This window comes from Akebia trifoliata, chromosome 9 (genome assembly GCF_017979445.1).
Source record: "Akebia trifoliata isolate Shusen 1 chromosome 9, ASM1797944v1, whole genome shotgun sequence".
Classification (NCBI taxonomy): Eukaryota; Viridiplantae; Streptophyta; class Magnoliopsida; order Ranunculales; family Lardizabalaceae; genus Akebia; species Akebia trifoliata.
In genome coordinates this window covers 19,586,798-19,601,538 of record NC_141383.1, presented here as the reverse complement: position 1 = coordinate 19,601,538, position 14,741 = coordinate 19,586,798, and the positions used below count along the sequence as shown (strand labels likewise).

The window sequence follows — 14,741 nt, the reverse complement described above, 5'->3', positions numbered from 1 at the left end:
GGGGTTCGGGAATAATTCAACCAGAGAACCGAAAAAAGTCGGGAAAATATCGGATACATTAAAAATAAAAATAATATTTAAGTACGAAAAATATGAATTTTATATACTAAATGATAAAATAACACTTAAAATGCTATAAAAAATTGCGCTTTTTTTTTAATTTGTTGATTAAATCGTGATTTTTCAAAGAATCACAGATTTTTTTCACTATAGTCCATGGTACTTGCATGGTAATACCACAAGGCAAAAGCATCAAGAGAATAGCTTATTTTTTTTCATTTAGACATACCTAGAAACATGTTTTCCTAAATACTCTCCACTTGCTGCAGTAAGAATTGCCTTCCTCTTTTCTTCTTGCTCTTCTGTTCTAATATTTGCTGGAAATCTGTCGTAACAGTATTTGGCACCTGAGCCTGATGGGCCAAAAAAATATAAGATTCTTAAGGTCAGCATATAGATCAATCCGGGTAAGAGGCCAACAAATTCTTGCTTTGCAGCACACATAGCATGTGAAGCTGAATAATTCTAATAAAAAGATGCATCAACATCACCTGAAATTCCAACACCAGGATCAGCTATAGTTATGATCTCTGGATCTGTTGAAGGAGAGGGAAGAACTGAAAAAGGATTTTGACCTCTACCAATTGCATCTTGCAACTTGTCAAGAAGATTATTGGCTTTTGTATCAGAACCGATACCTCTCTCCAGATAATCAAGGAAACCATGAGAATCTAAAAACTGTATAATCTGTTGGAAAACAAAACACAAGTAATTTAAGTCCATCAAAGTGGCAGTTAACCCCCCAAGTACCATGAAATATTAAAAACAAAGAGATGGCTATCAAAATGAATATCAGTGACTTCAACTGTCCGGCAACCTAAAAAGTAAAATGTATGGTTGTATAAATAAAAGAAGGATAAGGCAATATCACCATGGACTCTGGTGGCTGGTTAGTTGACCGAGAGCGTTTCTTCAAAAATGCTTGCGTGTTGAAGACCTGAGAAGTAGTATTTTCCTGAAAAATAATGAACGCATCACCAAAACTGAAAGGAGATTTATAAAGTTAAGCAACCAAAGTCTCATGGAGAAAGGAAGATGTCAATCCTTACTACGAAATTACGGTAGCCACTCAAAATTGAAGCAAAGAATTTTAGGAATATCAACCTGCAGACATTAATCAAGTCAAATGATAAGGAAACCAATATTCCATGTTGCACAGTATTAAAATTGTAATGCTTTACGTACATAAAGCTACACCGACATGTCAAAGCTCCACTAAATGTAAGAAATGAATACATGCAGAACATGTTTGATTAGGTAGAAATCATTTCCCAGCCAATAATGTTTTATTTTAACCAAAACCAGGGCCAGATGATGTCATCTGACAAAACATAAACAAGAAGTTTGAGGTTCCGACATAACTACTTTCTCAACTAGAAATCATGCAAATGCAAACAATCAAAAAAAATAAAAACAAAGGGAAATTTCTTAAATACTGGATGGTTCTTATTGCTATTTTTTTTTTTACCTGTGATAAGTAAAGATAATTAATTGAAAAAGGGAGGTTACGGTGACCAACCCGAAGGATACAAAGAAGAGCAAGGAAAGCGGATACAAACGAAGCCTACCCAGTAGCCAAAGACCTTGACTAAAGGACTACCTCTCTACAAGATTACACAACTCTATCCCACCTTACAAGAAAGTCTTCAAAGAAAATACCCCTAAACTCTTTTAGAGGTTTACAACAGAGGTACAACAACGCCAAGGACACAACATTAACTTCGGCACAGAGGACTCCTTTCCATCAAAGACACGGTCATTCCTTTCCTTCTAGAGACTCCAACAGATTGCAAAAGGTACCAAACCCTGCAGTGTACACTTGGAATTAGAAAAAAAATTGCCCCAACAATATAACTAGGATCCAAAGACATCACGAATAGATCAAGGAAAACAGCCCTCTACTCCAACTAGCGACAAGTAGAGCACCCAAACTCAAAGAAAATAGGATCAATGCATTAGTACATGATCTGGAGATTCCCCATTTTCTTTGCACAAACAGTAGAAGTTGGGAGAGAGAGTTAGTCCATAGTAAAAATCCTCACTTAATCCACCGACCAAACAAAGAAAGAGACCTTAGATGGAGCCCTTCGACTCCAGATACAAGAATGTGGGAACCCACTCTCCGCAATAGACACCCCCGCATTTTACTGTGAAACGGCCGTTCTTCAACCCATCCCAAACCCGGCTATCATCGCCTTCCAGATCAAGGAAATAGGCTCCAAAAGTGCCTTAACCTTTCCAAGCTGTCCAACTCCCAATCATTGTAGGCCATTCTAAATCCAAAGTCCCAAGAGAGCACACCCCCTTCTCTTTTCAAAAAAGACGACACAGACAACTCCTTCTTCAAAGACAACTAAAACAATCGGCAAATCGATTCTAGAAAGGACGACCTCCCCACCACAAATCCTCTCAGAACTAGACTCTATTGCCACTTCCCACTTTCAATTTCACATTTTTCCTATAAGGGAGTCTCTTCAAGATAATTTCCACACCCCACACTCATAGGTGCCTTTTGCTCTATCAGTCTCCCACCCTTGATTACACACACCATATTTCTCTACAATAACTCTTCTCCAAAGACTTTCATCCTCCTCGCCATTTCCCAAGAAGAGCTGAATTCATCGCATTGAAGTTTTCGAACCCCAAGCCCCCACATCTTTTTGGAGCACACAACTTCTTCCTGCTTATAAGATGATATTTCTTTTTCCCATTCTTGTCATACTTGAAGAAATCACTATAGATTTTGTTCAACTAAACCCAACACTTCTTGGCATGGAAAACATGGAAAGAAAGTAACAAAAAATATTAGTCAATGTGCTCTTCATCAACACCATTTTTCCTCACTTGGAGAGATACATCGCCGTCCACCCACCACTTTTCAATGATAGGATATCCCTGTTTCCCCCATTTATAACTCTCTCTTTCTATTCAGATTATCGGAAATAGAATTATTCATTGAGCACAATTGCCCGAGGTATTTCGCAAATCTGAAATGATTGGGGGAACATGAAGGAGTTCTTAGTTGAACTCGTCCCCACCACAAGGAAGAGGATTGGGAATCCAACCTCATAATACGGTAAGATGATCGGAACCGATTTACATTATAAATCTGAGTTTTAAGTGTTCTCAATGGATAAAACTAAAGGAATATAAATTGAAATAGAAAGAAATAATCAAAGAAAAGAGAAATTGAAAAAAGAACATGAAATTAGAAGAATATTGACATTAAATACAAAATTTATTGAAGAATAATTAAGAGGAAAGTAAGAATTTACACATTTGGAGCTTCATTAATGGAGTTTTTTCTTCATGTTCTCCACTTTTAAATTTACATCCATTTTCTCTATCCTCTAAATCTTCTAGATGTACTTTATCTCTCTTCTTTCTCATTCTCTTCCTCTGATCTAAGAATTATGGAGATAAATTATGCTTATTGTCTAAGACCTCTTCTTTATTTATAGAAAGAGAGTTTTGAAATTACAACTAAGTCGCTCACTTACAATTTACAAGTATTAGAGAACACTCATTCTCTCACTGACAACTTTTACTTATTACAAAGCACTCCATCTGTACTTCTTCTTCAATAATTATTACAAAATAGTTCCTTTCTCAATTACAATTATTATAAATAAAAAAACATTTTCATTTGTAATTACAATTATTACCAAAAATACCCTAAAATACAAGAAAAATTACAGAATTACCCTCTTCATTTACAAATAATCCATAAAACAATTAAGAAAAGTGTAAAACCACCCCAATTACATATCAATTATGCATGTGTTAATTTTACCCGATAACAATCACACATCTCTTTGCCATTAATACAACTCCCAACGGAAGACCCAAATAAGAAGAGGGCAACTCCCCAACCTGAAAAACAAAGGATGCCAGCACCAAATCCAACCCAAAAATCTCCCCAATACCAACAATTTTACCCTTCTGCAAATTTACTGGAATACCCGAAATCGCTGTGTAACAGCAACGAATCTCACTCAGAAAGCTCACCTAATTGGGGATCCCAAGAAGATTAGGGTATCATCAGCGAACTAGATGAGAGATCATTGGTCCTCCCGGACCAACAGCAAAACCAGAAAGATGCCCACTCTCCACTGCCCTCGCCACCATCTAGCCCAAAGCTATGACCACTACCTTGAAGAAATGGAGATAAGGAATCTCCTTACCTCAAACCCCTCGAACTACGGAGAAACTTGATGGAGACCCATTGACCAAGATCAAGAAAGTAGCTGTGGAAACACACTTCATAATCCATCTTGCCCCAAATCTCATTTTGCATAGAAGGTACTCCAAAAAGTTCCAGTTCACATGATCATAAGCCTTCTCTAATTCAATCTTGCACAAGATTCTTGGCTTCGCCGATCTTTTCCCCGAATCGATGCACTCATTGCGCGACCAAAACTCCATCCAAAATTTGTCTTATTTTAACAAAAGCTACTTGAGCATGCCCAATCAAACTTTTCAACATAGTCTTCAACCTAATCATCAATAACTTTGAGAATATCTTATAAACTGAACTCACCAAACTGGTAGGCATCAAATTCAAAATATCTCCCTCCTCAGGTTTCTATGGAATTAATGCCACAAAGTGGAATTCAAACTAAGATCAAGAAACCTTTCCTTAAAGAAATCTCAAGTGCAACCAATATGTCTCCCCCCACCGTTTCCAACAAACTTTGAAAAACTCCATGGGAAAACCATCTGGCACCGATGCCTCATCACCATTTATACTCCTAATCAAAGCAAGAACCTCATCCTCCTCAAAAGGGCACTCCAACCAAGATTGATGCTCCATTGAATTGTTATCAAACTAAAACTGATCTAAGGTAAGTTTGCCTACAAAATCCTTGGCATGTAAATTCATATAAAATTCAACCAACCTTTCCACCACATCCTTGTCCATTGCTTCCACTCCCCATTGATCTTAAGTTTGGAAATGAAATTTACACGATTATAGTAATTGTTTTATGCCACTTTATACATCTTATTACTAATGAATGTGTTGATTCAAAAAGAAAGTCAAAGGAGCTTGAGCTAGCGTGTAAGATTGATCTGAAAAAAGCTTATGATCATGTTAACTACAATTTTCTGAAATACTTGATGACCGGATGGATTATAGAGTGTATTTCTACTCCGACTTTCTCAATCCTGGCTAATGGGTTGCCCGCGCATTTCTTTAGGAGTTTGAGGAAAGGTGATTCATTATCTTCGTTTTACAGTGTTATAGGGTCAAAATGGCATTCAACGACATTTGTCAATTTGTCTGAGAAGACACAAAGAAGGTTGATCTAACCCACGGATGCTACAATGAGATTTGTGTGAAGAGGATGATTCTGTGATGATGATTGCTTCAATGCTAACCCTTGAATTTCATTTTGGCAAGCCAACACCAATGGGGCTCTATTGTTATAAGGTAAAATTGGTACATGCATAATTAATATGTAATTGGGGTGGTTTTACACTTTTTTTAGTTGTTTTATGGATTATCTGTAAATGAAGGGGGAAATTTTGTAATTTTTCTTGTATTTTGGGGTATTTTTGGCAATAATTGTAATTACAAATAAAAATGTCTATTTTGTAATAATTATAATTGAGAGAAGGACTATTTTGTAATAATTGTAGAAGAAATATAGAGGGAGTGCTTTGTAATAAGTGAAAGTTGTAAGTGAGGGACTTAGTTATAATTTCAAAACTTTCTTTCTATAAATAGAGAAGAGGTCTTAGAAACTAAGCATAATTTATCTCCATAATTCTTAGATCAGAGAAAGAGAATGAAAAAGAAGAGAAAGAAAATAGATCTAGAAGATTTAGAGGAGAGAGAAAGTATATGTAGATCTAAAAGTGGAGAAGATGAAGAAAAAACTCCATTAATGAAGCTCCAAATGTGTAAATTCTTACTTTCCTATTAGTTATTTTTCAATAAATTATGTATTTAATGTCAATCTTCTTCTAATTTCATGTTTTTTCTTCAATTTATCTTTTATTTGATTCTTTCTTTCTATTTCAATTTATATTCCTTTAGTTTTATCTATCGAGAACACCTAAAACTCAAACTTACAATATAAATAAGAGATGATCACGTTGCCGTATTGCAAAGTTAGATTGCTGATCCTCTTCCTTGTGATGAGGACAAGATCAACTAAGAACTCCTTAATGTTCCCCCAATCATTTCAAATCTGAGAAACACTCCGTGCAATTGCGCTCAAAGAATGATTCTAAATCCAAAAATTTGAATTGAAAGAGAAAGTTATGAATAGGGAAAGCATAGAGTTGGCCCAAGTGGGCCCTTAAACTTCAAAAATGGATTTCCCAAAAGCCAATCAAGAATCGAACAACAAACAAATAAAGGAAAGAAACCAACCCACCAAATCAAATAATAACAGAAAGTGCGACGATCTTTTTTGGATCGATACAGATGAATTTATTAAAATAAAAGAAAGGAAGGTCGAGGTGACCAACACAAAGTAAAACCAAACAAAGAACAAAAGGACCCACCAAAAGAAAAGAACTATCTCCCTATAAGATTACAAACTCTTTCCCATCTTACAACAAAATCTTCAAAATATATCTCCTTGAATTCGACAACAATTTGGCCCAAGGAAGAAAATCACCAGAATAGCAATGATTAACTCTTGAATGACAGCTCCTTTCATTCAAATATATGGTTGTTGCATTCCTTCCAAATGCCCCAACAAAAAGCAACAGACAAGAAACCCCAAAGAATGTGTTTTGATTTCTCCCAAGGCCTACCAAGCCTTCCACGGTCCATAAGCAAAACCAAGGAAGATGGAAGACAACCCAAAAATTAGGAGCTTGAAAGCCTCTTCTAATGATCTAGTCAATGTCGAAAGCCTCCCAAGCACTACAAACCAAAGGAAATTTCCATCCCCAGATGAAAGAATGGGGAAAAACTTGGTTGCCTCCAAAAACCCTAACTGATAAAGATCTGATAAAAGGCCACACTGAAAAGCAACCCTCCCTTGTCCCTTCCCAAATATGACAATCCTCTGAAACCACTCCAATCGGAGTCACCTTAGTGCTCAAGACCATTCGTATAAAAAAGCATCCATTTTCCTTATGTTTTGGCATTTAAAAAGAAAAAAACAATATAATTTTTTACAATCAACAACATTACTCATGATTTACATAGCTATGTTGGTGGATTTTTTATGGATTCTACAAGGTAATTCAAGGATACTTGGGTAAGGAACTTTTTTTGTAAATTTGAGGGTGCTAATTAATAATGAGATAGTGTCCTAATTTAGATGGGAGGGGGGTCTTCTGATTGTTTTGTTTTCTTTCTTATTGGAAAACCCACTCTACATGTTTCATGATGATTTGTGTCCTAATTACTGGAGGCTCTTCCTTTTTCTTTTTAATTTGGTTTCTTTCTTTTGGGAAACCTCTTCCCGTCATTGTAATCTTAAATCTTCTTTCCTTGCAATGATATTTGTCTTATTTACCAAAATGATAAAAAATTAATATATGCAGAACCAAACTGATTGTGTGGAGTGTAAATTTAGTACGAACACCTAGGGGGAGGAATGTCCAATAAAAATTGATTGTCTTGAAATACCCCAAAGCAATTGTGTATGTTATCTCAGGTCTATTATATATATGGAGAGATTGACAGTAAGACCAGCCATGCTTTATGGAGCTGAATGTTAGGCAATCAAGAGGCATCACATTAATAAATCGAGCGTAATAGAGATGAGGATGTTCAGATGGAGGGTGAAAAGATTAGGAAAGATAAAATTAGAAATGAAATCACTCGAGAAAATGTAGGAGTAGCTCTAATAAGCAATAAATTAAGAAAATGTCGACTGAGATAGTTTGGGCATGTTCAACGGAGGCTGATTACAGTCCTATTTAGAAGAAATATTCAAGTTGAAGGTTCTAAAACAGAGAAATGAAGACCAAAAACAACATGATAAGTGGATTGAGATAGTGAATGTGGATAAGAACACACTTTCAATAACATAATGCATAGCTCTAGATAAAAGCAAATGGAGGAACAAGATTAATTTAGGATAAGGCTTTGATGATGATCAAAATACTAAGAAATAGTAAACATAAATCTAATATGTTGATTACTTTTCTACATGATTTTCATATCTAAGAAAGTTGGTTAGAGTCCAATGATATTTAAAAACAAAAACGGCACCATTACCAATTTATATTCATAAGCTTAACTACATTGAAATCAACTACCTCTAGACAAACCATATTGCACTTTCTAAAATTTTGTAAGGCCTCCAAACATCACCTAATATGAAGATCATGCTCATCCCCCCAAGGTTTGCTGCCAACTTTAGGATACAGCTCAGATGATGTACATAAGTTGGCCTTCATCTGATCTATGTCAACAACTTTTGGATATAATAACTTTGTTATCTCACAACGTAAAGAACTTAATTCTGGCTCTGGTAAAGGAGGTATCTCTTCTGATGTAGTAATACGATTATACTCGAGGTCCACAACAACTACCTACACCAGAGGAAGAGGCGTTAATATTTTAACTTTAGGAATGAAGATGATGAGTATCAAGAGATCGGGAAGATGATAAAACTTGTTAACCAACATCACAAGCTCCCTATTTTTGGGAGTGCTTAATTTCAGAAGAGCCGTTTAACAGTAAATGATAAACACATGCCAAAATATTGGCAATTAATGAGGTGCCAACAAGAATATAAACATAAAATATACAAAACATAAGAGCACTACATTATTTTTTTTTTATGGGTAAACAAAATTTTATTACAAAAGGAGAATGAAGGTTGAGAGACCTATGAACATAAGAGCAATTACAAACTACCCCTATTACAACCTTTTTTATAAGCAAAGAGAATATATTAGAAAAGGTGCTCAAGATGACACGCCAAAGAAAATTCAAAGATAAAGGAAAAAAATTAAGCCGACTCAATAATACAAATCCAGTCCCATCTACCATGAAATCATAAAAAATAAAAAAACCCTGAACTCTAAGAACACTTTACACCAGAAATAGATGAGGGACAAGATAGACAACCTTACCTCCTGATCCGACACCAAAGAACCTCAATGCCTATTACAAACCAAATCCCTCCTACACAAAAATTCCTCTAAAAACACCCCCTTCAAAATCCTTGAAAGTTTTACAACAAAAGAACAAGCCTAAAATGTTGATGAAACCTTCATGCAAATGATGATCTCTACCCTCCAAATAAGTGGCTATTTGCTTCCATCCAAATCCTTTCACAAGGACTGAAGCGTTTCCAAATCCTTTCACCAGGACCTTCCAACTCTTGAACAAATATTTAACAGATAAAGGAAAACACCATCTTATATGGGATAGGGTAAGAAACGGGAGCCAAATTGCACTAGAGAAGGAGCAATGGATCAGAAAATGGTTAACCGAATCGGCATTTTCATTGCAAAGATTAATGTTCACAGTGGTGGTCTCTCTGATTTCTTTCTGTCCAAATCTCCAGAATGAAGTAAAAAGGAGAATCCTCCAAAGAATGAAACTGCAGGAGAAATGTTGTTGTGTGCCAAACCTGAAGAGTACCTAGCACAGTTTTAGGAAAAGTCTAGCTAACAGCAAAGTGAGAGAGAAGGAAATGGAAAAATAAAAAAATAAAAGTTTCCCAAATGTTAAAAAAAAAAAAACCATTGCAGTGGAATAGTGAACAAGAGCAGCTACTGAGCCAATTGCCTTGATTGGCAAGAAAATAAACTCTATTAAAAAAGACTGCTTAATTTGTGACCATGATTAATGGCAATCCATTTAAAGAGAAAAAATGGCAATTCTTTGAGGAAACTTGACAAATGGAAATAAAGCAAGCTTATATTCTCAACCATTGCATCTCAAGAATTCATTCAACAATATCTTATATCTAAAGTATGAAACCTCCCAAATGAAATACATTGAACACCTTTTACCAAATATTATAGGGGGGAAAAGCATCTCACATAAATCATAAGCCCAAAAAACTACTCATGCATTATCAACCAAAAGAACAAATTCAAGAATTCTATAGCCATCAAAACAGGGATGTAAAAAATTTAGAACTGTCACGACATCATGCAGTCAAGTAACGAAATATAATAAAGTACTCAGAAATTATTTAAAAGGTGGGATGGGAAGCTTACACCATCCATAGCTAGATCAGATGTGTCGACACCTGAATGGAGACCCATCATGTACGGCGTAGGAGCATCAATATAATCTACTCCACTGAAAAATAGTAATGGAATGTAGACATGCTTCAGAACAACAAAGGCACAGGTCAGATGAGAGTCTTTCAGAAATCAAGTAAAGGCATCGGTAATCAAATTGAGACACAAGGCAGTTGAGCCATAGGTTTCAGGTATCACTACAGAAATGATACAAGTGCTATAGGAAGCAAGCAGTTCTCTTGTACTTAACAAAAATTAAAAAAAAAAAAAAAAGAGGAGGTTGTGAAGAAACTTCAAAGCTCACCTGCCACCTGAATGGATATATTAAATGGCAGATAGCCTCTGATACAAGAGTTAAAAGAGAATACCTGCCAAAAGGAAAAAAGAATGTGGTCCTTCAAGAAATGTTAATGATAGTCATTGGCACAAGAACAAGAGCACTTTCTTATAACCATTTGAAGCCAGGTTTACAGTATTACAGCTCAGACTTTGTTTGAAGTTTCCAAAATTTTAAGATAATGATGTATAGACATGAGATTCACTACTTAATAAGGAAACTGGTACTTTTTTTAATCAATAACAAGTCTTCTATTAAAGAGGAAGGTCTCCACTTTAAATGGGTGATTGAATTGAAAAAGGGATACTTCCACATACAGAAATAAATTTAGAAATTATTTCTTGGAATGCACAGGGCTTAGTAGCAAAGATAGTTGAATTATCACAAAGAATATGATCATGGGGTGGAAAACATCATCACTCTACCGACCATTCCTGCATACTGTAGAGACCTATGTTACCCAATTCATTGGTACTAGTTCGAACCATGAACTGGTAAGGAACCAAACAGTTTGTGGTACAGTCCGTATTGGGTTAGTAAAATCAAGCGAACCATGCTATGTTCCATTGTTTTCAAATTTATCACCAAATATCTACTTTCACCTTAATTATTATTATTATTAGCAGAGCATTCACCTAAGACATGAACAGGAAAAGGCCCTTTATTAGACTAGCACCTACTTTAGAAAATGTTAAGACTTGAGAATTGAAAGAAAAAAATGATATAGTGTTTGAACACCGGCCTAGCAATCATAGGCCAGGTGGTCAAAACGCATTAGGTGGTTTTGTTATGGGGGGGTGTGAGCACTGAAGAACAATATGGAGCAACACCAGCCCATAAGTCATAGCCCCTCCTCCCTCAATTCAAGAACAAGTTTTATTTAAACAAATAAGAGTCAAAAACAAAAGCATCTAACATAATATTTCAGTGAGCACATATGGTTAAGCCTCTCTTAATGGACTGAGAGGATTCATAAATGCTAGTCTTTGTTATATGGAAAAATTTTCATAACCAAATCCAATTATAATATTTTTTTTTTATTTTAAAGAATATTTTCATACCCAATCTATAAACATGTTTCTTTCTTACCCAACATTAAGCTCCAAAAAGCATAGTGGTTCAAACAATTTGGTTTGGTGAACCAAACCAATTTATTATATTTTTGTTTAATTGCTTATATTAGAATTTGGATTATTATATTAATTTGTTTCTATTTAAGACACACCAAAAATAAATAAGTGTATTATAATAATTAGGTAGCATTATATATAATTAAGTACTATTATTGATTTCTGAAATAAATTAGTTTAACCTATTTATTATAATAATACAAGGTAAGTTAGTAGGTTAATACAATAGGATAAATTTTTAGTCTAAGTACTATGTAAATAATTGCATGAGCACCACGTGGCTGCCAACTAAGCTACACATGGATGTATTATAATAAAGAGTTAATGGCCATAGGTGTGAAAACACCCTAGCCCACAAGATGGTTGGATGTCCAAGTACATGCACTTCACTTGGACATCCAAAACACATACAGCCCCCCCCCCCCCCCTTCTTGATTAATTTTGAGAATCCCAAAGCCCCCTTAATTACCCACACAACTCAAACTCCTAGTTCATGAACCACCATTGAAGACACTAATCTAGAACTCCCTTATAAATAGCCTTCTAACCCAAGTCATCCATTCTCTATTTTTTCACCCACAACCCACCCCCAATGTCTATGCACAACGTGCACACCCACAACTAAGGTAAGGAAATTCATTAGAAGAACTAGGGAGCAGGGAAGGGAGAAATAAAAATTACAGATTTTTCCTAACAAGAAGACAGCTAAAAGTTTAAGGCAAGTACTAACCCATGGAAATCATAATACTGTAAACTGGGGCACCCCAAGTTATATAGAAGCAATCAACACTCCCACTCTTTACCCCTTTCCTATTACATTTGTTTAAACACACACACACACACATGTTACCATAATTCCTCCATCTTCGCGTTATCTGAATTACTTTATTATTTGTTGATGATCAGTCGAGCCACCTAAATGCTTGATTCTAACCCACCTCTATATCTTTTTCTTAAAATATTACTATTACAAATGCGTAATGTCTCAAATGTACGGACTAAGGTCAGACCTTTTATATAAATATTTAAAAAATGACTAATACTTAAAATAATAATAATAATTACCACCACCTGATCCTATCCGGCTAAATGGATGGTTACTACCTCAAGAGCGATTGATCCTGGGTAGGGTAGCTCCCATCTATGGATTGGAGGTCAGGAAGTCTCATGGCAGTCTAAATAAACGTACCTTGACTGGTAAAAATACCTCAAGGAGTGTGGGACACTTTGAGCACGGGTACAGCTAGTCAAGGTAACTCTTTAGTTGGCTAAATACCATGAGGGTGAGAAACCACCCAAGAGAGGTTGATCCCAACTGTAGGTGACCAATAAATAGAACACTAAAAATTGGAAAATATAAGCTTATATAAATTACTTATGAATTCCTCCCCAGACGAAAATGAAACAAGAATATTGACTCTCTGAGATCCAAAATTGAATCATTACACATGAATCTACTCTTCCCAATTGTCTACAATATCCTCCATCTCGATGCCATGAAATTCCTTCTTGATTGGAATCCACTCAACGAGTATTCAATCAATGGACATGCAGAATTCTGGAATTTCCTGCTCTCAATCTTCAAACATCCTCTATGTTATGTTCCTTCCAAAATCCCCAGCAAAGAGCATAGAGTGATGCCTTCCACAAAATCTCCCCTTTGCCACCCAAGAAACCACCTAGATAGGAGACAACACATCTATCACAACCTTGTGGAAAATATAGCAGACTCAGGAAGGGACATGCAGAAACTTCAAATTGCCATCAAAATCTTATACACAACCATCAATTTAAAAGCTTCCCCCCAGGAGGAGCAAATGACTCTCAAATGAAACCCACACAAGAATTAGCCCCCTTACATCCAGCTAGTCAGTCTGCCATAGAAAGATTAGAACAGCCCATTTAGCCTATCTGACCAAACAAAATCTAATCCAAGACAACCATTCAAATAAAAGCTTCCATCCCAGGAAGGGCGAATGACTCCCAAATGGTTTCCACACAAGAATTAACCCCTTTACATCCAACTAGTCAGTCTTCCATAGAAAGATTAGGACTTAAAATAGCCCACCACGCCTATCTAACCATACAAGGAAATCCCCACCTTCAACTGCACTGATGCTTCATCCAAACGCCTCGAGCATTGCACACTCCTCTATTTTGCTATCTAGTATACCTCTACAGAAATCGGACACCACACAATCTTAAATTGGTTTATCTTATTATTTCTATTGTTGATTTAAACCTCATTCCTCATTTTTAATGTTCAGAATTACCTTGGTCCCTAGCCTCATTTTTCATGTTCAGAATTACCTTTGGGCTGTTTCTTCCCTTTATGAATAAAATTCCTAAAACAATTTATCTTGGTTAACAAATACTAATCATATAAAGAAATATAAATATTCAGATCTACAACAAAATTCTATTAGAAAAAAAAAAGATGCTTTAAATATCCCAGGCTATAGACATACTTATTTGACCGGAGCAAAACTCTTCGTTCAAGCAACACAGCAGTGAAAAGCCTAATTAAATTGTCAACATCCAAGCACCGCACCAACGCCTCAAATGATATCTGCACTCAGAGAAACAAATGATTGTTATAGAATAACTTGTTTGATCTAATTCAGTACTTCAGAACAGATGTAAAGAATTCATACATCAGCATGAGGGAGCCCATCCTTTGGTGGAGCCTCCACAGAAAGCAGGCAGTTCTCAATAGCAAAAAGGACTCGATCCTTTCCAGGAGTAGGCAAAGGAACGTTCAACACCATATATGATATAATATCCCATAAAGGCTTGCTGCAAAGATGATAGTTACATATAAGAAAAGAGAATAACATGGTATGAGATAGAATACTACAGTTCACCCGTGCCTACGTCACAGGCATCCTCTTTGGGGTTGAGGGATGTAAAATGGGAAAAATAATAAAGTTGGAGAGGAATTATTAAGAAATTGGGTAAAGGGGCACACACATCCTCTTTGGGGTTAAAGGGGTAAAAGAAGAAAGATAATAAAGTTAGAAGGGGTACTATTGAAAAAA

The 14,741-nt window shown here is 35.8% G+C and overlaps 1 protein-coding gene across 2 annotated transcripts in view; it reads right to left on the bottom strand.

The window, feature by feature from the left end:
- The window catches only part of SCD1 (stomatal cytokinesis defective / SCD1 protein (SCD1)), a 69,557-nt gene that overhangs the window by 35,899 nt on the left and 18,917 nt on the right, over window positions 1–14,741 (bottom strand). For both annotated transcript variants that reach the window (XM_086454685.1, XM_086454686.1), the window contains exons 4-12: window positions 14,358–14,499; window positions 14,172–14,272; window positions 10,541–10,604; window positions 10,210–10,323; window positions 8,345–8,565; window positions 1,110–1,164; window positions 932–1,015; window positions 552–747; window positions 290–413 (exon numbers count right to left, since the gene is read on the bottom strand). In XM_086454685.1, coding sequence (XP_086310811.1) covers window positions 290–413; window positions 552–747; window positions 932–1,015; window positions 1,110–1,164; window positions 8,345–8,565; window positions 10,210–10,323; window positions 10,541–10,604; window positions 14,172–14,272; window positions 14,358–14,499 — 1,101 coding nt within the window. The remainder of the gene's footprint in view (window positions 1–289; window positions 414–551; window positions 748–931; window positions 1,016–1,109; window positions 1,165–8,344; window positions 8,566–10,209; window positions 10,324–10,540; window positions 10,605–14,171; window positions 14,273–14,357; window positions 14,500–14,741) is intronic.